This window comes from Salmo salar, unplaced genomic scaffold, assembly GCF_965601325.2.
Source record: "Salmo salar unplaced genomic scaffold, fSalSal1 ptg000914l, whole genome shotgun sequence".
Taxonomy (NCBI): Eukaryota; Metazoa; Chordata; class Actinopteri; order Salmoniformes; family Salmonidae; genus Salmo; species Salmo salar.
In genome coordinates this window covers 23,052-44,931 of record NW_027675550.1, presented here as the reverse complement: position 1 = coordinate 44,931, position 21,880 = coordinate 23,052, and the positions used below count along the sequence as shown (strand labels likewise).

The following is a 21,880-nucleotide window of genomic DNA, read 5'->3' as shown; positions in this document are numbered from 1 at the left end:
GGATAATGGCCTGTTTCTGACAGACCAACAGGAAGCGGATAATGGCCTGTTTCTGACAGACCAACAGGGAGCGGGATAATGGCCTGTTTCTGACAGACCAACAGGAAGCGGGATAATGGCCTGTTTCTGACAGACCAACAGGGAGCGGGATAATGGCCTGTTTCTGACAGACCAACAGGAAGCGGATAATGGCCTGTTTCTGACAGACCAACAGGAAGCGGGATAATGGCCTGTTTCTGACAGACCAACAGGGAGAGGATAATGGCCTGTTTCTGACAGACCAACAGGGAGCGGGATAATGGCCTGTTTCTGACAGACCAACAGGGAGAGGATAATGGCCTGTTTCTGACAGACCAACAGGGAGAGGATAATGGCCTGTTTCTGACAGACCAACAGGGAGAGGATAATGGCCCGTTTCTGACAGACCAACAGGGTGCGGGATAATGGCCTGTTTCTGACAGACCAACAGGAAGCGGATAATGGCCTGTTTCTGACAGACCAACAGGGAGCGGGATAATGGCCTGTTTCTGACAGACCAACAGGAAGCGGGATAATGGCCTGTTTCTGACAGACCAACAGGGAGCGGGATAATGGCCTGTTTCTGACAGACCAAGGGTCTGGGTGCGGATAATGGCCTGTTTCTGACAGACCAACAGGGAGCGGATAATGGCCTGTTTCTGACAGACCAACAGGAAGCGGATAATGGCCTGTTTCTGACAGACCAACAGGAAGCGGATAATGGCCTGTTTCTGACAGACCAACAGGAAGCGGATAATGGCCTGTTTCTGACAGACCAACAGGGAGATGATAATGGCCTGTTTCTGACAGACCAACAGGAAGCGGATAATGGCCTGTTTCTGACAGACCAACAGGGAGAGGATAATGGCCTGTTTCTGACAGACCAACAGGAAGTGGATAATGGCCTGTTTCTGACAGACCAACAGGAAGCGGATAATGGCCTGTTTCTGACAGACCAACAGGGAGCGGGATAATGGCCTGTTTCTGACAGACCAACAGGAAGCGGGATAATGGCCTGTTTCTGACAGACCAACAGGAAGCGGATAATGGCCTGTTTCTGACAGACCAACAGGGAGATGATAATGGCCTGTTTCTGACAGACCAACAGGAAGCGGATAATGGCCTGTTTCTGACAGACCAACAGGAAGTGGATAATGGCCTGTTTCTGACAGACCAACAGGAAGCGGGATAATGGCCTGTTTCTGACAGACCAACAGGGAGCGGGATAATGGCCTGTTTCTGACAGACCAACAGGGAGCGGATAATGGCCTGTTTCTGACAGACCAAGGGTCTGGGTGCGGATAATGGCCTGTTTCTGACAGACCAACAGGAAGCGGATAATGGCCTGTTTCTGACAGACCAACAGGAAGCGGATAATGGCCTGTTTCTGACAGACCAACAGGAAGCGGATAATGGCCTGTTTCTGACAGACCAACAGGAAGTGGATAATGGCCTGTTTCTGACAGACCAAACAGGAAGCGGATAATGGCACCACAGGTACGATGGAACTCATTATTTACCACTGTAACGCCCTGGCCATAGAGAGGGGATTTTGTTCTTTATTTTGGTTAGGCCAGGGTGTTACATTGGGTGGGCGTTCTATGTTCATTTTTCTATGTTTTTGTATTTCTTTGTTTTGGGCCGTGTGTGTGTGTGGCTCCCAATCAGGCACAGCTGTAGTTCGTTGTTGCTGATTGGGAGTCACACATAAGTAGCCTGTTTTTCCTTTGGGTTTTTGTGGGTGATTGTATTTCGTTAGTGTGTTTTCCTGACAGAACTGTTTCTGGTCGTTTTTGTTTCGTTTTGTATTGTGTTCGTTCAGTCAATTCAAATTCTAATGATGAACACATCCTCCGCTGCACCTTGGTCTAATTCTGACGAAGGCCCTCCAAAGATTTAAGACCCTAGAAATATTTTCACTTGTTAACTTTTCTCATATCACCGTCTCCTGTACGGTACTGAGGGTAAGTTGCCACTTCTGTTGAAAAGCACTTTTATACAACAGTCCTGTTTCTCCTTACCTTGGCCTCGTCGTTGACGTCCCAAGTGAAGGAGACGGCGTTGTAGGAAATCTCCTCAACGTTCCCGATGGTGTCGAAGCTCTCTTTGTAGTCGGCTGCACGCAGAGAGGACGGTCACAGGACATCAGTATCTCTAAAACACTAACGTTGATGTTTCATTTACACAGAGCATGTTTAAAAAGAGCATTTCAAAATACCACACAGACACACACACACACACACACACACACACACACTCCTCTAAGACTCTAAATATTCCCTGCGGCAGCACAGTAGGAAATGTTTTTAACACTGCTAGCGTACGGCTAATGAGAGTGTAACAGTTTACTTCCATCCTTCTCCTCACCCCCACCTGGGCTCGTTGAACCAAGGAACCCTCTGCACACATCAACAGACACCCCTCGAAGCATCATTACCCACCGTGCACCAAAAGCCGCGGCCCTTGCAGAGCAAAGGGGAACAACTACTTCAAGGTCTCGGAGCGAGTGACATCACCGATTGAAACGCTATTAGTGCGCACCCCGCTAACTAGCTAGCCATTTCACATCGGTTACACCTATCCATTTCACACATCGGTTACACCTATCCATTTCCCCATCGGTTACACCTATCCATTTCCCTATCGGTTACACCTATCCATTTCACATCGTTACACCTATCCATTTCCCCATCGGTTACACCTATCCATTTCCCTATCGGTTACACCTATCCATTTCACATCGTTACACCTATCCATTTCCCTATCGGTTACACCTATCCATTTCACATCGTTACACCTATCCATTTCCCCATCGGTTACACCTATCCATTTCCCTATCGGTTACACCTAGTCATTTCCACATCGGTTACACCTAGCCATTTCACATCGGTTACACCTATCCATTTTCACATCGGTTACACCTATCCATTTTCACATCGGTTACACCTATCCATTTCCCTATCGGTTACACCTAGTCATTTCCACATCGGTTTCACCTAGCCATTTCACATCGGTTACACCTATCCATTTTCAAATCGGTTACACCTATCCATTTTCACATCGGTTACACCTATCCATTTCCCTATCGGTTACACCTATCCATTTCCCTATCGGTTACACCTATCCATTTTCACATCGGTTACACCTATCCATTTCCCCATCGGTTACACCTAGCCATTTCACATCGGTTACAACTAGCACACTAAATTCACTTCAAGAAAAGATCAGTATTTCCAAAATCTGCAACATCTTCTGTGCCCGAATCAGATTCTAAGTATTTAGTTGGCACATCCACAAAGCACAACGTTCAACACAGTTTTACGGGAAGACGAGATATAATGATGTTGTATTGGACAAGGCCACGTGACAGATAAAATATTCCCTGTCTATTTACCTATCAGTTTACTACTTCCCACAAGTTCAGACAAGTCCCCCCCCCCCCCACCACCCACCCCCCATGTTTCGGGCCAACAGCCCTGACGCAGTGACATCGCCACCGGGCCTCAGGAGGAATCGTACCAGACCGTTAATCAAATCATCGCCCTGTGTCAGCTTTCACTGCCGGTAACGTGAGGGCTCTCCTCCTCTCACCTCCCAGGTCTACCACCGGCTGGGGGGAGGATCTCCATTCCTAATATGTTAGGTACCTGGGGCAGTGGACCACACCTCAGGCTGATTCTTCCGCCACTAGAGGCCGTCACTTCCCTCTGTCCCCCCCCCCCCCCCCCCCCCCGCTGTATTCCCCATCTGTTACTGTCTAGGAATTGGGAGGGTTTCTCCATGGAAATGAAGACTGGTTATGAGTCGTAGTGTGCATCAGTAACATGAGAAAAGACAGACAAGAGAGAGGAGTGGTATCGAAACGGCCATTTCCATTACCTGGGCTTTGGCTCAAAAGACACTGTGGCTTTCCTGGAGGATACTGATATCATGGTTGATCAAGTCAATGTGGGAAAAGGCATGTTGAGTTTACCGATGTCGAGGACCCTCTGTTTGGCGGTGTGTTGTCTGGAGTGCCAGTATGTTGGTTAGTTAGGGTTAGTTAGGGTTAGTAAGGGTTAGTTAGGGTTAGTTAGGGTTAGTTAGGGTTAGTTAGTTGTTCTTACCGATATCGAGGACCCTCTGTTTGGCGGTGTGTTGTCTGGAGTGCCAGTACGTTGGTTAGTTAGGGTTAGTTAGGGTTAGTAAGGGTTAGTTAGGGTTAGTTAGGGTTAGTTAGTTGTCCTTACCGATGTCGAGGACCCTCTGTTTGGCGGTGTGTTGTCTGGAGTGCCAGTACGTTGGTTAGTTAGGGTTAGTTAGGGTTAGTTAGTGTAGTTAGGGTTAGTTAGGGTTAGTTAGTGTAGTTAGGGTTAGTTAGTTGTTCTTACCGATGTCTAGGACCCTCTGTTTGGCGGTGTGTTGTCTGGAGTGCCAGTACGTTGGTTAGTTAGGGTTAGTTAGGGTTAGTTAGTGTAGTTAGGGTTAGTTAGGGTTAGTTAGGGTTAGTTAGTTGTTCTTACCGATGTCGAGGACCCTCTGTTTGGCGGTGTGTTGTCTGGAGTGCCAGTACTTCCAGTGTTTCAGCTGCTCATCTCTGTCCTTATCATCACTGAACGTCACCATCACCACACTCTGGAGAGAATACAGTACATTCAGCTCAATACCCAGTACATCATTATCCAGGCTAGGGTTCAGCTCAATACCCAGTACATTACTATCCAGGCAAGGGTTCAGCTCAATACCCAGTACATCATTATCCAGGCTAGGGTTCAGCTCAATACCCAGTACATCATTATCCAGGCTAGGGTTCAGCTCAATACCCAGTACATCATTATCCAGGCAAGGGTTCAGCTCAATACCCAGTACATCATTATCCAGGCTAGGGTTCAGCTCAATACCCAGGACATTATTATCCAGGCTAGGGTTCAGCTCAATACCCAGTACATCATTATCCAGGCTAGGGTTCAGCTCAATACCCAGTACATTACTATCCAGGCTAGGGTTCAGCTCAATACCCAGTACATTATTATCCAGGCTAGGGTTCAGCTCAATAACCAGTACATCATTATCCAGGCTAGGGTTCAGCTCAATACCCAGGACATTATTATCCAGGCTAGGGTTCAGCTCAATACCAAGGACATTATTATCCAGGCTAGGGTTCGCTCATTACCCAGTACATTATTATCCAGGCTAGGGTTCAGCTCAATACCCAGGACATCATTATCCAGGCTAGGGTTCAGCTCAATACCCAGTGCATCACCTCCTCTACACCTCCTCCCCCTCTCCCTCACCTGCACAACACTCTGGCTCCTCCCCCTCTCCCTCACCTGCACAACACTCTGGCTCCTCCCCCTCTCCCTCACCTGCACAACACTCTGGCTCCTCCCCCTCTCCCTCACCTGCACAACACTCTGGCTCCTCCCCCTCTCCCGCACAACACTCTGGCTCCTCCCCCCTCTCCCTCACCTGCACAACACTCTGGCTCCTCCCCCTCTCCCTCACCTGCACAACACTCTGGCTCCTCCCCCTCTCCCTCACCTGCACAACACTCTGGCTCCTCCCCCTCACCTGCACAACACTCTGGCTCCTCCCTGCCCCTTCCCACGGCCCACTCACCCGCACTTTGCTGAATGGATTGCGTCGGCCCTTGTTGGCTCCGCCCATCTCGCGCAGCGTCATGGCGTAGAACTGTCCCTTGTTCAGGTAGGTCATAGGCCCCTCCCTCTGCTTCTGATTGACAGACCTGGGCGCCTCTAGAGAACACTGGAAAGTATCACTGTTGAGAAGAGGACAATGATGTGTGTTGAGAAGAGGACAATGATGTGTGTTGAGCGCGACCAGACTACCCTTCATGGACAAAGGTCTATAAATACAATGGAATTGAATTAGAATAGTGGTAGCATTATGGTAGTGGTAGCAGTATGGTAGTGGTAGCAGTGTGGTAGTGGTAGCATTATGGTAGTGGTAGCAGTATGGTAGTGGTAGCAGTATGGTAGTGGTAGCAGTATGGTAGTGGTAGCAGTATAGTAGTGGTAGCAGTATAGTAGTGGTAGCAGTATGGTAGTGGTAGCAGTGTGGTAGTGGTAGCAGTATAGTAGTGGTAGCAGTATAGTAGTGGTAGCATAATGGTAGTGGTAGCAGTATGGTAGTGGTAGCAGTATGGTAGTGGTAGCAGTATGGTAGTGGTAGCAGTATGGTAGTGGTAGCAGTATAGTAGTGGTAGCATAATGGTAGTGGTAGCATTATGGTAGTGGTAGCAGTATGGTAGTGGTAGCAGTATGGTAGTGGTAGCAGTATGGTAGTGGTAGCAGTATGGTAGTGGTAGCAGTATGGTAGTGTAGCAGTATGGTAGTGGTAGCAGTGTGGTAGTGGTAGCAGTGTGGTAGTGGTAGCAGTATGGTAGTGGTAGCAGTATAGTAGTGGTAGCAGTGTGGTAGTGGTAGCAGTATGGTAGTGGTAGCAGTATAGGTAGTGGTAGCAGTATGGTAGTGGTAGCAGTATGGTAGAGTATGGTAGTGGTAGCAGTATGGTAGTGGTAGCAGTGTGGTAGTGGTAGCAGTGTGGTAGTGGTAGCAGTATGGTAGTGGTAGCAGTATGGTAGTGGTAGCAGTATGGTAGTGGTAGCAGTATGGTAGTGGTAGCAGTATGGTAGCAGTATGGTAGTGGTAGCAGTGTGGTAGTGGTAGCGGTATGGTAGTGGTAGCGGTATGGTAGTGGTAGCAGTGTGGTAGTGGTAGCAGTATGGTAGTGGTAGCAGTGTGGTAGTGGTAGCAGTGTGGTAGTGGTAGCAGTATGGTAGTGGTAGCAGTGTGGTAGTGGTAGCAGTGTGGTAGTGGTAGCAGTATGGTAGTGGTAGCAGTATGGTAGTGGTAGCAGTATGGTAGTGGTAGCAGTATGGTAGTGGTAGCGGTATGGTAGTGGTAGCAGTATAGTAGTGGTAGCAGTATGGTAGTGGTAGCAGTGTGGTAGTGGTAGCAGTGTGGTAGTGGTAGCAGTATGGTAGTGGTAGCAGTGTGGTAGTGGTAGCAGTATGGTAGTGGTAGCAGTATGTTAGTGGTAGCAGTATGGTAGTGGTAGCAGTATGGTAGTGGTAGTGGTAGCAGTGTGGTAGTGGTAGCAGTGTGGTAGTGGTAGCGGTATGGTAGTGGTAGCAGTGTGGTAGTGGTAGCAGTATGGTAGTGGTAGCGGTATGGTAGTGGTAGCAGTATGGTAGTGGTAGCAGTATGGTAGTGGTAGCAGTATGGTAGTGGTAGCAGTATGGTAGTGGTAGCAGTATGGTAGTGGTAGCAGTGTGGTAGTGGTAGCAGTATGGTAGTGGTAGCGGTATGGTAGTGGTAGCAGTATAGTAGTGGTAGCAGTATGGTAGTGGTAGCAGTGTGGTAGTGGTAGCAGTGTGGTAGTGGTAGCAGTATGGTAGTGGTAGCAGTGTGGTAGTGGTAGCAGTATGGTAGTGGTAGCAGTATGGTAGTGGTAGCAATATGGTAGTGGTAGCAGTATAGTAGTGGTAGCAGTATAGTAGTGGTAGCAGTATGGTAGTGGTAGCGGTATAGTAGTGGTAGAGTAGTGGTAGCAGTAGAGTAGTGGTAGCAGTATGGTAGTGGTAGCAGTATGGTAGTGGTAGCAGTATGGTAGTGGTAGCAGTATGGTAGTGGTTGCAGTATAGTAGTGGTAGCAGTATGGTAGTGGTAGCAGTATGGTAGCGGTAGAGTAGTGGTAGCGGTAGAGTAGTGGTAGCAGTATAGTAGTGGTAGCAGTATAGTAGTGGTAGCAGTATGGTAGTGGTAGCAGTATAGTAGTGGTAGTAGTATGGTAGTGGTAACAGTATAGTAGTGGTAGCAGAATAGTAGTGGTAGCAGTATAGTAGTGGTAGCAGTATAGTAGTGGTATCAGTATGGTAGTGGTAGCAGTATGATAGTGGTAGCAGCATTATGGTAGTGCTGACTGTAGATGTTAAAGAGAGTCAGTCAGTAACTAACGCTCCAGGCTGACTGTAGAGGTTAAAGAGAGTCAGTCGGTAAGTAACGCTCCAGGCTGACTGTAGAGGTTAGAGAGAGTCAGTCGGTAACTAACGCTCCAGGCTGACTGTAGAGGTTAAAGACAGTCAGTCGGTAACTAACGCTCCAGGCTGACTGTAGAGGTTAAAGACAGTCAGTCGGTAACTAACGCTCCAGGCTGACTGTAGAGGTTAAAGAGAGTCAGTCGGTAACTAACGCTCCAGGCTGACTGTAGAGGTTAAAGACAGTCAGTCGGTAACTAACGCTCCAGGCTGACTGTAGAGGTTAGAGAGAGTCAGTCGGTAACTAACGCTCCAGGCTGACTGTAGAGTTTAAAGATAGTCAGTCGGTAAGTAACGCTCCAGGCTGACTGTAGAGGTTAGAGAGAGTCAGTCGGTAACTAACGCTCCAGGCTGACTGTAGAGGTTAAAGTCAGTCAGTCGGTAACTAACGCTCCAGGCTGACTGTAGAGGTTAAAGAGAGTCAGTCGGTAACTAACGCTCCAGGCTGACTGTAGAGGTTAAAGAGAGTCAGTCGGTAACTAACGCTCCAAGCTGACTGTAGAGGTTAAAGAGAGTCAGTCGGTAACTAACGCTCCAGGCTGACTGTAGAGGTTAAAGACAGTCAGTCGGTAACTAACGCTCCAGGCTGACTGTAGAGGTTAAAGACAGTCAGTCGGTAACTAACGCTCCAGGCTGACTGTAGAGGTTAAAGAGAGTCAGTCGGTAACTAACGCTCCAGGCTGACTGTAGAGGTTAAAGAGAGTCAGTCGGTAACTAACGCTCCAGGCTGACTGTAGAGGTTAAAGACAGTCAGTCGGTAACTAACGCTCCAGGCTGACTGTAGAGGTTAAAGAGAGTCAGTCGGTAACTAACGCTCCAGGCTGACTGTAGAGGTTAAAGACAGTCAGTCGGTAACTAACGCTCCAGGCTGACTGTAGAGGTTAGAGAGAGTCAGTCGGTAACTTACGCTCCAGGCTGACTGTAGAGTTTAAAGATAGTCAGTCGGTAAGTAACGCTCCAGGCTGACTGTAGAGGTTAGAGAGAGTCAGTCGGTAACTAACGCTCCAGGCTGACTGTAGAGGTTAAAGTCAGTCAGTCGGTAACTAACGCTCCAGGCTGACTGTAGAGGTTAAAGACAGTCAGTCGGTAACTAACGCTCCAGGCTGACTGTAGAGGTTAAAGACAGTCAGTCGGTAACTAACGCTCCAGGCTGACTGTAGAGGTTAAAGACAGTCAGTCGGTAACTAACGCTCCAGGCTGACTGTAGAGGTTAAAGAGAGTCAGTCGGTAACTAACGCTCCAGGCTGACTGTAGAGGTTAAAGACAGTCAGTCGGTAACTAACGCTCCAGGCTGACTGTAGAGGTTAGAGAGAGTCAGTCGGTAACTTACGCTCCAGGCTGACTGTAGAGTTTAAAGATAGTCAGTCGGTAAGTAACGCTCCAGGCTGACTGTAGAGGTTAGAGAGAGTCAGTCGGTAACTAACGCTCCAGGCTGACTGTAGAGGTTAAAGTCAGTCAGTCGGTAACTAACGCTCCAGGCTGACTGTAGAGGTTAAAGACAGTCAGTCGGTAACTAACGCTCCAGGCTGACTGTAGAGGTTAAAGACAGTCAGTCGGTAACTAACGCTCCAGGCTGACTGTAGAGGTTAAAGAGAGTCAGTCGGTAACTAACGCTCCAGGCTGACTGTAGAGGTTAAAGACAGTCAGTCGGTAACTAACGCTCCAGGCTGACTGTAGAGGTTAAAGACAGTCAGTCGGTAACTAACGCTCCAGGCTGACTGTAGAGGTTAAAGAGAGTCAGTCGGTAACTAACGCTCCAGGCTGACTGTAGAGGTTAAAGACAGTCAGTCGGTAACTAACGCTCCAGGCTGACTGTAGAGGTTAGAGAGAGTCAGTCGGTAACTTACGCTCCAGGCTGACTGTAGAGGTTAGAGAGAGTCAGTCGGTAACTAACGCTCCAGGCTGACTGTAGAGGTTAAAGACAGTCAGTCGGTAACTAACGCTCCAGGCTGACTGTAGAGGTTAAAGACAGTCAGTCGGTAACTAACGCTCCAGGCTGACTGTAGAGGTTAAAGACAGTCAGTCGGTAACTTACGCTCCAGGCTGACTGTAGAGGTTAAAGAGAGTCAGTCGGTAACTAACGCTCCAGGCTGACTGTAGAGGTTAAAGACAGTCAGTCGGTAACTAACGCTCCAGGCTGACTGTAGAGGTTAGAGAGAGTCAGTCGGTAACTTACGCTCCAGGCTGACTGTAGAGGTTAGAGAGAGTCAGTCGGTAACTAACGCTCCAGGCTGACTGTAGAGGTTAAAGACAGTCAGTCGGTAACTAACGCTCCAGGCTGACTGTAGAGGTTAAAGACAGTCAGTCGGTAACTAACGCTCCAGGCTGACTGTAGAGGTTAGAGAGAGTCAGTCGGTAACTTACGCTCCAGGCTGACTGTAGAGGTTAAAGAGAGTCAGTCGGTAACTAACGCTCCAGGCTGACTGTAGAGGTTAAAGAGAGTCAGTCGGTAACTAACGCTCCAGGCTGACTGTAGAGGTTAGAGAGAGTCAGTCGGTAACTTACGCTCCAGGCTGACTGTAGAGGTTAAAGAGAGTCAGTCGGTAACTAACGCTCCAGGCTGACTGTAGAGGTTAAAGAGAGTCAGTCGGTAACTAACGCTCCAGGCTGACTGTAGAGGTTAAAGACAGTCAGTCGGTAACTAACGCTCCAGGCTGACTGTAGAGGTTAGAGAGAGTCAGTCGGTAACTTACGCTCCAGGCTGACTGTAGAGGTTAAAGACAGTCAGTCGGTAACTAACGCTCCAGGCTGACTGTAGAGGTTAAAGAGAGTCAGTCGGTAACTAACGCTCCAGGCTGACTGTAGAGGTTAAAGACAGTCAGTCGGTAACTAACGCTCCAGGCTGACTGTAGAGGTTAGAGAGAGTCAGTCGGTAACTTACGCTCCAGGCTGACTGTAGAGGTTAAAGACAGTCAGTCGGTAACTAACGCTCCAGGCTGACTGTAGAGGTTAAAGAGAGTCAGTCGGTAACTAACGCTCCAGGCTGACTGTAGAGGTTAAAGAGAGTCAGTCGGTAACTAACGCTCCAGGCTGACTGTAGAGGTTAAAGACAGTCAGTCGGTAACTAACGCTCCAGGCTGACTGTAGAGGTTAGAGAGAGTCAGTCGGTAACTTACGCTCCAGGCTGACTGTAGAGGTTAGAGAGAGTCAGTCGGTAACTTACGCTCCAGGCTGACTGTAGAGGTTAAAGAGAGTCAGTCGGTAACTAACGCTCCAGGCTGACTGTAGAGGTTAAAGACAGTCAGTCGGTAACTAACGCTCCAGGCTGACTGTAGAGGTTAAAGACAGTCAGTCGGTAACTAACGCTCCAGGCTGACTGTAGAGGTTAGAGAGAGTCAGTCGGTAACTTACGCTCCAGGCTGACTGTAGAGGTTAAAGACAGTCAGTCGGTAACTAACGCTCCAGGCTGACTGTAGAGGTTAGAGAGAGTCAGTCGGTAACTTACGCTCCAGGCTGACTGTAGAGGTTAAAGAGAGTCAGTCGGTAACTAACGCTCCAGGCTGACTGTAGAGGTTAAAGAGAGTCAGTCGGTAACTAACGCTCCAGGCTGACTGTAGAGGTTAGAGACAGTCAGTCGGTAACTAACGCTCCAGGCTGACTGTAGAGGTTAGAGAGAGTCAGTCGGTAACTAACGCTCCAGGCTGACTGTAGAGGTTAAAGAGAGTCAGTCGGTAACTAACGCTCCAGGCTGACTGTAGAGGTTAGAGAGAGTCAGTCGGTAACTAACGCTCCAGGCTGACTGTAGAGGTTAGAGAGAGTCAGTCGGTAACTAACGCTCCAGGCTGACTGTAGAGGTTAGAGAGAGTCAGTCGGTAACTTACGCTCCAGGCTGACTGTAGAGGTTAGAGAGAGTCAGTCGGTAACTAACGCTCCAGGCTGACTGTAGAGGTTAAAGACAGTCAGTCGGTAACTAACGCTCCAGGCTGACTGTAGAGGTTAGAGAGAGTCAGTCGGTAACTTACGCTCCAGGCTGACTGTAGAGGTTAAAGAGAGTCAGTCGGTAACTAACGCTCCAGGCTGACTGTAGAGGTTAAAGAGAGTCAGTCGGTAACTAACGCTCCAGGCTGACTGTAGAGGTTAGAGAGAGTCAGTCGGTAACTAACGCTCCAGGCTGACTGTAGAGGTTAGAGAGAGTCAGTCGGTAACTTACGCTCCAGGCTGACTGTAGAGGTTAAAGAGAGTCAGTCGGTAACTAACGCTCCAGGCTGACTGTAGAGGTTAGAGAGAGTCAGTCGGTAACTTACGCTCCAGGCTGACTGTAGAGGGATTCGTCCCCTCCTATAGTAGGTGATGGTCTGTATCTCTGTATTATAAATACACAACAGAACAGTCATGTCAGAAGATATTAACCGGCAGAAACAGGAACAACAGAACAGTCACGTCCTGGCCAGTATAAGGGGTTATTGGTTATTGTAGTTTGGTCAGGACGTGGCAGGGGGTGTTTGTTTTATGTGGTTCGGGGTTTGTTGGGATATGTCCTTATGTAAGAGGGGTGTTTGTTTTATGTGTTCCGGGGTTTTGGGGTATTGTTCTATGTTCTGTATTTCTATGATTTTCTATGTTGTGTATTTCTTTGTTGGCCTGGTATGGCTCTCAATTGGGAACAGCTGTACATCGTTGTTGCTGATTGGGAGTCATACTTAGGTAGCCCTTTTTTCGCTTGTGTTTTGTGGGGAAGTTGTTTTTGCACTGCTGCGTGTTTAGCCTGCAAGACTGTTTGTCGTTGGTTCGGTTTTCTTTATGTGTTCAATAAAAGTAAATATGAGCACTCAACCCACTGCGCCTTGGTCTACTCCATACGACGACCGTTACAGGTACAGTCATGTCAGAAGATACGGGACTATAGTGTCATTAACCAGCAGAAACAGGAATAACACAACAGTCATGGCTGAAAAGGTTTTGCTCCAGTTGATCATAATTGATTGGATTCAAAGGAATAACCAAACATGTAGACCCCATCCCACTCTGCTCCAGGCCTCACCTCCTGCTCCTCAGGGTAGGAGGCGTCATCGGTGCTGTCTGGAGAACACTTCCTGCTCTGTTCCTCCTTCATGTAGCCTCTGTGTCTCACAACATGGCTGACCAAGGAACCAGGGTCAACATGGCTGACCAGGGAACCATGGTCAACATGGCTGACATGGCTGACCAGGGAACCATGGTCAACATGGCTGACCAGGGAACCATGGTCACGGGGATTGATCTGCTCATAAACCACCCGGACCTGCTGCCGCTCCCCTTCTCCCCTGTACGACCCCCCAGGCGCCCCCGGACCTCCAGGAGCCACGTAGCAAGACGTCTGGTCCTCAGTCTTCACCACAGCTCCCACTGCCTCCCCAGGCGCCCCTCCATACCCTTGCCTGTCTGTACAGTCCAGCTGCTGGATGTTTAGAGACAGGTTGACAGGTTCAGATTTTGGCACTTGAACGCGATTCTCCATGTTCTCTAGGTTCCTCTGGGTGTTAGAGGCTGATGTCTCTGGTGCTTTAGAGCCGGGCAGCAGTCGCTTGTCTCTTGGGATCTAGGAAGAACAATCACACACCACAGATTTATCACCAAGGAGGGTTATTGGCTCACTTCAAACATTGTGAAACCGTAAGTATACAACTTAGTTCTGACGTTGATCTGTCAGATTTCACATCAGAGTCTTAGCTAGCAGCACGTTGATCTGTCAGATTTCACATCAGAGTCTTAGCTAGCAGCACGTTGATCTGTCAGATTTCACATCAGAGTCTTAGCTAGCAGCACGTTGATCTGTCAGATTTCACATCAGAGTCTTAGCTAGCAGCACGTTGATCTGTCAGATTTCACATCAGAGTCTTAGCTAGCATTACGTTGATCTGTCAGATTTCACATCAGAGTCTTAGCTAGCAGCACGTTGATCTGTCAGATTTCACATCAGAGTCTTAGCTAGCATTACGTTGATCTGTCAGATTTCATATCAGAGTCTTAGCTAGCAGCACGTTGTAGGGTTTGACGTTGATCTGTCAGATTTCATATCAGAGTCTTAGCTAGCAGCACGTTGATCTGTCAGATTTCACATCAGAGTCTTAGCTAGCAGCACGTTGATCTGTCAGATTTCACATCAGAGTCTTAGCTAGCAGCACGTTGATCTGTCAGATTTCACATCAGAGTCTTAGCTAGCAGCACGTTGATCTGTCAGATTTCACATCAGAGTCTTAGCTAGCATTACGTTGATCTGTCAGATTTCATATCAGAGTCTTAGCTAGCAGCACGTTGTAGGGTTTGACGTTGATCTGTCAGATTTCATATCAGAGTCTTAGCTAGCAGCACGTTGATCTGTCAGATTTCACATCAGAGTCTTAGCTAGCATTACGTTGATCTGTCAGATTTCATATCAGAGTCTTAGCTAGCATTACGTTGATCTGTCAGATTTCATATCAGAGTCTTAGCCAGCAGCACGTTGTAGGGTTTGACGTTGATCTGTCAGATTTCATATCAGAGTCTTAGCAAGTAAAGTACATGAGGAGACGGTACAACACAAGGAATCCCCCTTAATTGGGGCGGCAGGGTAGCCTAGTGGTTAGAGCGTTGGACTAGTAACTGGAAGGTTGCAAGTTCAAATCCCCCGAGCTAACAAGGTACAAATCTGTCCCTGAACAAGGCAGTTAACCCACTGTTCCCCGGTAGGCCGTCATTGAAAATAAGAATTTGATCTTAACTGACTTGCCTCGTTAAATAAAAAAAATGACCACTCCCACTAAAGCCGGCTCACCTTTGTCAAAGAGCGCTGTCCTCATCTCGACTGAGATCAGTCTGACCTCTCACCTTATAGTGGTGGTAGAACAGTCTGACCTCTCACCTTATAGTAATCGTAGAGCAGTCTAACCCCTGACCTCTCACCTTATAGTAATCGTAGAGCAGTCTAACCCCTGACCTCTCACCTTATAGTAATCGTAGAGCAGTCTAACCCCTGACCTCTCACCTTATAGTAATCGTAGAGCAGTCTAACCCCTGACCTCTCACCTTATAGTGGTCGTAGAGCAGTCTAACCCCTGACCTCTCACCTTATAGTGGTGGTAGAGCAGCCTGACCTCTCACCTTATAGTAATCGTAGAGCAGTCTAACCCCTGACCTCTCACCTTATAGTAATCGTAGAGCAGTCTAACCCCTCACCTCATAGTAATCGTAGAGCAGTCTAACCCCTCACCTCATAGTAATCGTAGAGCAGTCTAACCCCTCACCTCATAGTAATCGTAGAGCAGTCTAACCCCTCACCTCATAGTAATCGTAGAGCAGTCTAACCCCTCACCTCATAGTAATCGTAGAGCAGTCTAACCCCTCACCTCATAGTAATCGTAGAGCAGTCTAACCCCTCACCTCATAGTAATCGTAGAGCAGTCTAACCCCTCACCTCATAGTAATCGTAGAGCAGCCTGACCTCTCACCTTATAGTAATCGTAGAGCAGCCTGACCTCTCACCTTATAGTAATCGTAGAGCAGTCTAACCCCTGACCTCTCACCTTATAGTGGTGGTAGAGCAGCCTGACCTCTCACCTTATAGTAATCGTAGAGCAGTCTAACCCCTGACCTCTCACCTTATAGTGGTCGTAGAGCAGTCTAACCCCTGACCTCTCACCTTATAGTAATCGTAGAGCAGTCTAACCCCTGACCTCTCACCTTATAGTGGTCGTAGAGCAGTCTAACCCCTGACCTCTCACCTTATAGTAATCGTAGAGCAGTCTAACCCCTGACCTCTCACCTTATAGTGGTGGTAGAGCAGCCTGACCTCTCACCTTATAGTAATCGTAGAGCAGCCTGACCTCTCACCTTATAGTAATCGTAGAGCAGTCTAACCCCTGACCTCTCACCTTATAGTAGTCGTAGAGCAGTCTAACCCCTGACCTCTCACCTTATAGTAATCGTAGAGCAGTCTAACCCCTGACCTCTCACCTTATAGTAATCGTAGAGCAGTCTAACCCCTGACCTCTCACCTTATAGTGGTGGTAGAGCAGCCTGACCTCTCACCTTATAGTGGTGGTAGAGCAGTCTGACCTCTCACCTTATAGTAGTCGTAGAGCAGTCTGACCTCTCACCTTATAGTAATCGTAGAGCAGCCTGACCTCTCACCTTATAGTAATCGTAGAGCAGTCTAACCCCTGACCTCTCACCTTATAGTGGTGGTAGAGCAGCCTGACCTCTCACCTTATAGTAGTCGTAGAGCAGTCTGACCTCTCACCTTATAGTAATCGTAGAGCAGTCTAACCCCTGATCTCTCACCTTATAGTAATCGTAGAGCAGTCTAACCCCTGACCTCTCACCTCATAGTAATCGTAGAGCAGCCTGACCTCTCACCTTATAGTAATCGTAGAGCAGTCTAACCCCTCACCTCATAGTAATCGTAGAGCAGTCTAACCCCTCACCTCATAGTAATCGTAGAGCAGTCTAACCCCTCACCTCATAGTAATCGTAGAGCAGTCTAACCCCTCACCTCATAGTAATCGTAGAGCAGTCTAACCCCTCACCTCATAGTAATCGTAGAGCAGTCTAACCCCTCACCTCATAGTAATCGTAGAGCAGTCTAACCCCTCACCTCATAGTAATCGTAGAGCAGTCTAACCCCTCACCTCATAGTAATCGTAGAGCAGTCTAACCCCTCACCTCATAGTAATCGTAGAGCAGCCTGACCTCTCACCTTATAGTAATCGTAGAGCAGCCTGACCTCTCACCTTATAGTAATCGTAGAGCAGTCTAACCCCTCACCTCATAGTAATCGTAGAGCAGTCTAACCCCTGACCTCTCACCTCATAGTAATCATAGAGCAGCCTGACCTCATAGTAGTCGTAGAGCAGTCTAACCCCTCACCTCATAGTAATCGTAGAGCAGCCTGACCTCTCACCTCATAGTAGTCGTAGAGCAGTCTAACCCCTCACCTCATAGTAATCGTAGAGCAGTCTAACCCCTCACCTCATAGTAATCGTAGAGCAGCCTAACCCCTCACCTCATAGTAATCGTAGAGCAGTCTAACCCCTGACCTCTCACCTCATAGTAATCGTAGAGCAGTCTAACCCCTCACCTCATAGTAATCGTAGAGCAGTCTAACCCCTCACCTCATAGTAATCGTAGAGCAGTCTAACCCCTCACCTCATAGTAATCGTAGAGCAGTCTAACCCCTGACCTCTCACCTCATAGTAATCGTAGAGCAGCCTGACCTCATAGTAGTCGTAGAGCAGTCTAACCCCTCACCTCATAGTAATCGTAGAGCAGCCTGACCTCTCACCTCATAGTAGTCGTAGAGCAGTCTAACCCCTCACCTCATAGTAATCGTAGAGCAGTCTAACCCCTCACCTCATAGTAATCGTAGAGCAGCCTAACCCCTCACCTCATAGTAATCGTAGAGCAGTCTAACCCCTGACCTCTCACCTCATAGTAATCGTAGAGCAGTCTAACCCCTCACCTCATAGTAATCGTAGAGCAGTCTAACCCCTCACCTCATAGTAATCGTAGAGCAGTCTAACCCCTGACCTCATAGTAATCGTAGAGCAGTCTAACCCCTGACCTCTCACCTCATAGTAATCGTAGAGCAGTCTAACCCCTCACCTCATAGTAATCGTAGAGCAGTCTAACCCCTCACCTCATAGTAATCGTAGAGCAGTCTAACCCCTCACCTCATAGTAATCGTAGAGCAGTCTAACCCCTCACCTCATAGTAATCGTAGAGCAGTCTAACCCCTCACCTCATAGTAATCGTAGAGCAGTCCCAGAGTGGCAGCACTGTCCTCGTCTCCATTGATGCTCATCATGGCCTTGGTGGCTGCAGTCAGAGGGTTCTCCAGGCTGGTCTTCCATTCCTCGTCCTCACTGCTGAAGGACCTCCGCGACGGGGCAAAAATCTCGTTGGGCACCACCACCACCAGACGCTTACTGGAGGACAACACAATGAGACAACACGATCACCAGACGCTTACTGGAGGACACAACACAATGAGACAACACGATCACCAGACGCTTACTGGAGGACAACACAATGAGACAACACGATCACCAGACGCTTACTGGAAGACAACACAATGAGACAACACCACCACCAGACGCTTACTGGAGGACAACACAATGAGACAACACGATCACCAGACGCTCACTGGAGGACAACACGATCACCAGACGCTTACTGGAGGACAACACAATGAGACAACACGATCACCAGACGCTTACTGGAGGACAACACGATCACCAGACGCTTACTGGAGGACAACACAATGAGACAACACCACCACCAGACGCTTACTGGAGGACAACACAATGAGACAACACGATCACCAGATGCTCACTGGAGGACAACACGATCACCAGACGCTTACTGGAGGACAACACAATGAGACAACACGATCACCAGACGCTTACTGGAGGACAACACGATCACCAGACGCTTACTGGAGGACAACACAATGAGACAACACGATCACCAGACGCTTACTGGAGGACACAACACAATGAGACAACACGATCACCAGACGCTTACTGGAGGACAACACGATCACCAGACGCTTACTGGAGGACAACACAATGAGACAACACGATCACCAGACGCTTACTGGAGGACAACACAATGAGACAACACAATCACCAGACGCTTACTGGAGGACAACACGATCACCAGACGCTTACTGGAGGACAACACAATGAGACAACACCACCACCAGACGCTTACTGGAGGACAACACGATCACCAGACGCTTACTGGAGGACAACACAATCACCAGACGCTTACTGGAGGACAACACAATCACCAGACGCTTACTGGAGGACAACACAATCACCAAACGCTTACTGGAGGACACAACACAATGAGACAACACGATCACCAGACGCTTACTGGAGGACAACACAATCACCAGACGCTTACTGGAGGACACAACACAATGAGACAACACGATCACCAGACGCTTACTGGAGGACAACACAATGAGACAACACGATCACCAGACGCTTACTGGAGGACAATCCCTAGAAAATATTCCTCACCACAGGGACACTTCAACCAGTAGGACACAATACAACGACATTACCAGATGCTTGCTATTGGACACACCCATCGATATTCCCACTATTGGACACACCCATCGATATTCCCACTATTGGACACACCCATCGATATTCCCACTATTGGACACACCCATCGATATTCCCACTATTGGACACACCCATCGATATTCCCACTATTGGACACACCCATCGATATTCCCACTATTGGACACACCCATCGATATTCCCACTATTGGACACACCCATCGATATTCCCACTATTGGACACACCCATCGATATTCCCACTATTTGACACACCCATCGATATTCCCACTATTGGACACACCCATCGATATTCCCCCTATTGGACACACCCATCGATATTCCCACTATTGGACACACCCATCGATATTCCCCCTATTGGACACACCCATCGATATTCCCACTATTGGACCCACCACATTGGGAAACGGTGGGACATGAGAGAACATGTTCATTGTGTCATTAAAGAGCATTCGTCACCATGTCTGCCAAGCCGCTACTGTTGCTGTAAATTCTGCCCCGGGCTGTTTCTCACCAAGCTGCCACCATTTTACAATTTTTTTTTACATTTACGTCATTTAGCAGACGCTCTTATCCAGAGCGACTTACAAAATTGGCTGCATTCGCCTTATGATATCCAGTGGAACAACCACTTTACAATAGTACATCTATATATATTTTTGGGGGGAGGGAGGGAGGATGGGGGGGTAGGGGTGGGCTGGGGGGGGGGGGGGGGGGGCTGGGGGGGCTGGGGGGGGGGGGGGGGGTTAGAAGGATTACTTAATCCTATCCCAGGTATTCCTTAAAGAGGTGTGGGGTTTCAGGTTTCCTGTCGTCCTGACTCTGTTCATGATATCCCTCGGGTTGATTAAGCTGCAGCATATGTTATTAAACTACAGTAAATCATAAATATATTGATTTTTTTTTTTATTGATTTTTTTCCTCACAAAATATAACCTCTCACAGTATTTCTCAATAACAAATGATACATTTCATTCCTAAAAGTTATGTTTTTTCTTCTTCTCCAAGTTAAAGATGCTAGACTGCAGGCAGACTATATAACGGACACATCATGTCAAGCATGCCACCATAAATTAAGATTACCATAATAGCCGCAGAATTTAGACCTGCCATAATCTGTAAATATTTACTGCTGCTATTGTTGAATGGTTGTAGAAATGGGTCACCGATGTGTTAATCAAATCAAATCACATGTTATTTGTCACATGTGCCTAATATAACAGGTGTAGACCTTACAGAAACGCTTACTTACAAGCCCTTAACCAACAATGCAGAATTTTTTTGAAGTAAAAAAATATTGGCCTTTTTTTATTAAATAAACTAAAGTAAGAAAAAAAGTACCGGCATCGTGCAGTGCTAGAGGCGTCACTACAGACCCGGGTTCGATCGCGGGCTGTATCACAACTGGGCTGTATCACAACCGTCCGTGAATCGGGAGTCCCTTAGGGCGACGCACAATTGGGCCCAGCGTCGTCCGGGTTCGGGGAGAGTTTGGCCGGGCTTTACAAGTAGGCCGTCATTGTAAATAAGAATTTATTCTTAACTGACTTGCCGAGTTAAATAAAGGTTAAATAATAAATTAAATACATGCTAGTCGAAGTAAATTGATGTAATAATATTATGTACATTTAATTAGGCTAAATAAATTCCTTGTGGGATATTAAAAGTAAATAAAATGAAATAACAGGCGTAGTAACTTCGCCAAGCAGCACAGTAAATTACTTACTTGTCAAACTCCTGAGGCATTTTCACGAGGTCTTGCTTGACGAACTGGACTTTCAAGTTTGAGTTAGCCGAGGCGCCGGAGGAAGGAAGGATGTCAAATGAACTTGTCCCGCGGGTCATTTCACTTCTTTATCAGGATCCTGTATTCTGCGTCCTTTGGTTTCAAGTCTGGCTGTGTGATTTACGCAACGTGCGTATTTCCCTGGCGCTCAGTAAACCAGTACATTAGTCGATGAGTCCCTTTCTAATTCAACCGATCTGGAGTCAAAACGAACAAAATATCACATTGGTATAGCTGCAAATGACTGTAGAAGAGAATTGAAGTCATTATATTAATAAAACGTTTGTGCAGTGTGTAATGCCGCGTTGACGTGCTTTTGGAAACTCAGAACCTCCGAGTGGAAATGAACGTAAGTTATTTGCGTAGAGCTTCCTATTGGTTGATTTTAATACTTCCCAAGCTGGAAACTCGGGATCATATTTCAACGAGTTAGCAAATCGGAAAGTTCCGGATACAGCAGATAAAGTGTAGTGTTTTTATAGCAGATAAAGTGTAGTGTTATAACAGATAAAGTGTAGTGTTGTTATAACAGATAAAGTGTAGTGTTGTTATAGCAGATAAAGTGTTGTTATAACAGATAAAGTGTAGTGTTGTTATAACAGATAAAGTGAAGTGTTGTTATAACAGATAAAGCGTAGTGTTGTTATAACAGATTAAGTGTAGTGTTGTTATAGCAGATCAAGTGTAGTGTTGTTATAACAGATAAAGTGTAGTGTTGTTATAGCAGATCAAGTGTTGTGTTGTTATAACAGATAAAGTGTAGTGTTGTTATAACAGATAAAGTGTAGTGTTGTTATAGCAGATAAAGTGTTGTTATAACAGATAAAGTGTAGTGTTGTTATAACAGATAAAGTGAAGTGTTGTTATAACAGATAAAGCGTAGTGTTGTTATAACAGATTAAGTGTAGTGTTGTTATAACAGATAAAGGGTAGTGTTGTTATAACAGATAAAGTGTAGTGTTGTTATAACAGATAAAGTGTAGCGTTGTTAT

At 47.3% G+C, this 21,880-nt stretch overlaps 1 protein-coding gene across 1 annotated transcript in view; it reads right to left on the bottom strand.

The window, feature by feature from the left end:
* The window catches only part of LOC106592644 (grainyhead-like protein 2 homolog), a 50,219-nt gene extending 29,008 nt beyond the window's left edge, over positions 1–21,211 (bottom strand). The window contains exons 1-7 of the mRNA XM_082972653.1: positions 20,829–21,211; positions 17,751–17,937; positions 13,038–13,574; positions 12,301–12,359; positions 5,617–5,776; positions 4,521–4,632; positions 2,040–2,134 (exon numbers count right to left, since the gene is read on the bottom strand). Of these exons, the coding sequence (XP_082828779.1) occupies positions 2,040–2,134; positions 4,521–4,632; positions 5,617–5,776; positions 12,301–12,359; positions 13,038–13,574; positions 17,751–17,937; positions 20,829–20,947 (1,269 nt within the window). The 5' untranslated portion in view covers positions 20,948–21,211. The remainder of the gene's footprint in view (positions 1–2,039; positions 2,135–4,520; positions 4,633–5,616; positions 5,777–12,300; positions 12,360–13,037; positions 13,575–17,750; positions 17,938–20,828) is intronic.
* Between the last annotated feature and the right edge of the window lie 669 nt (positions 21,212–21,880).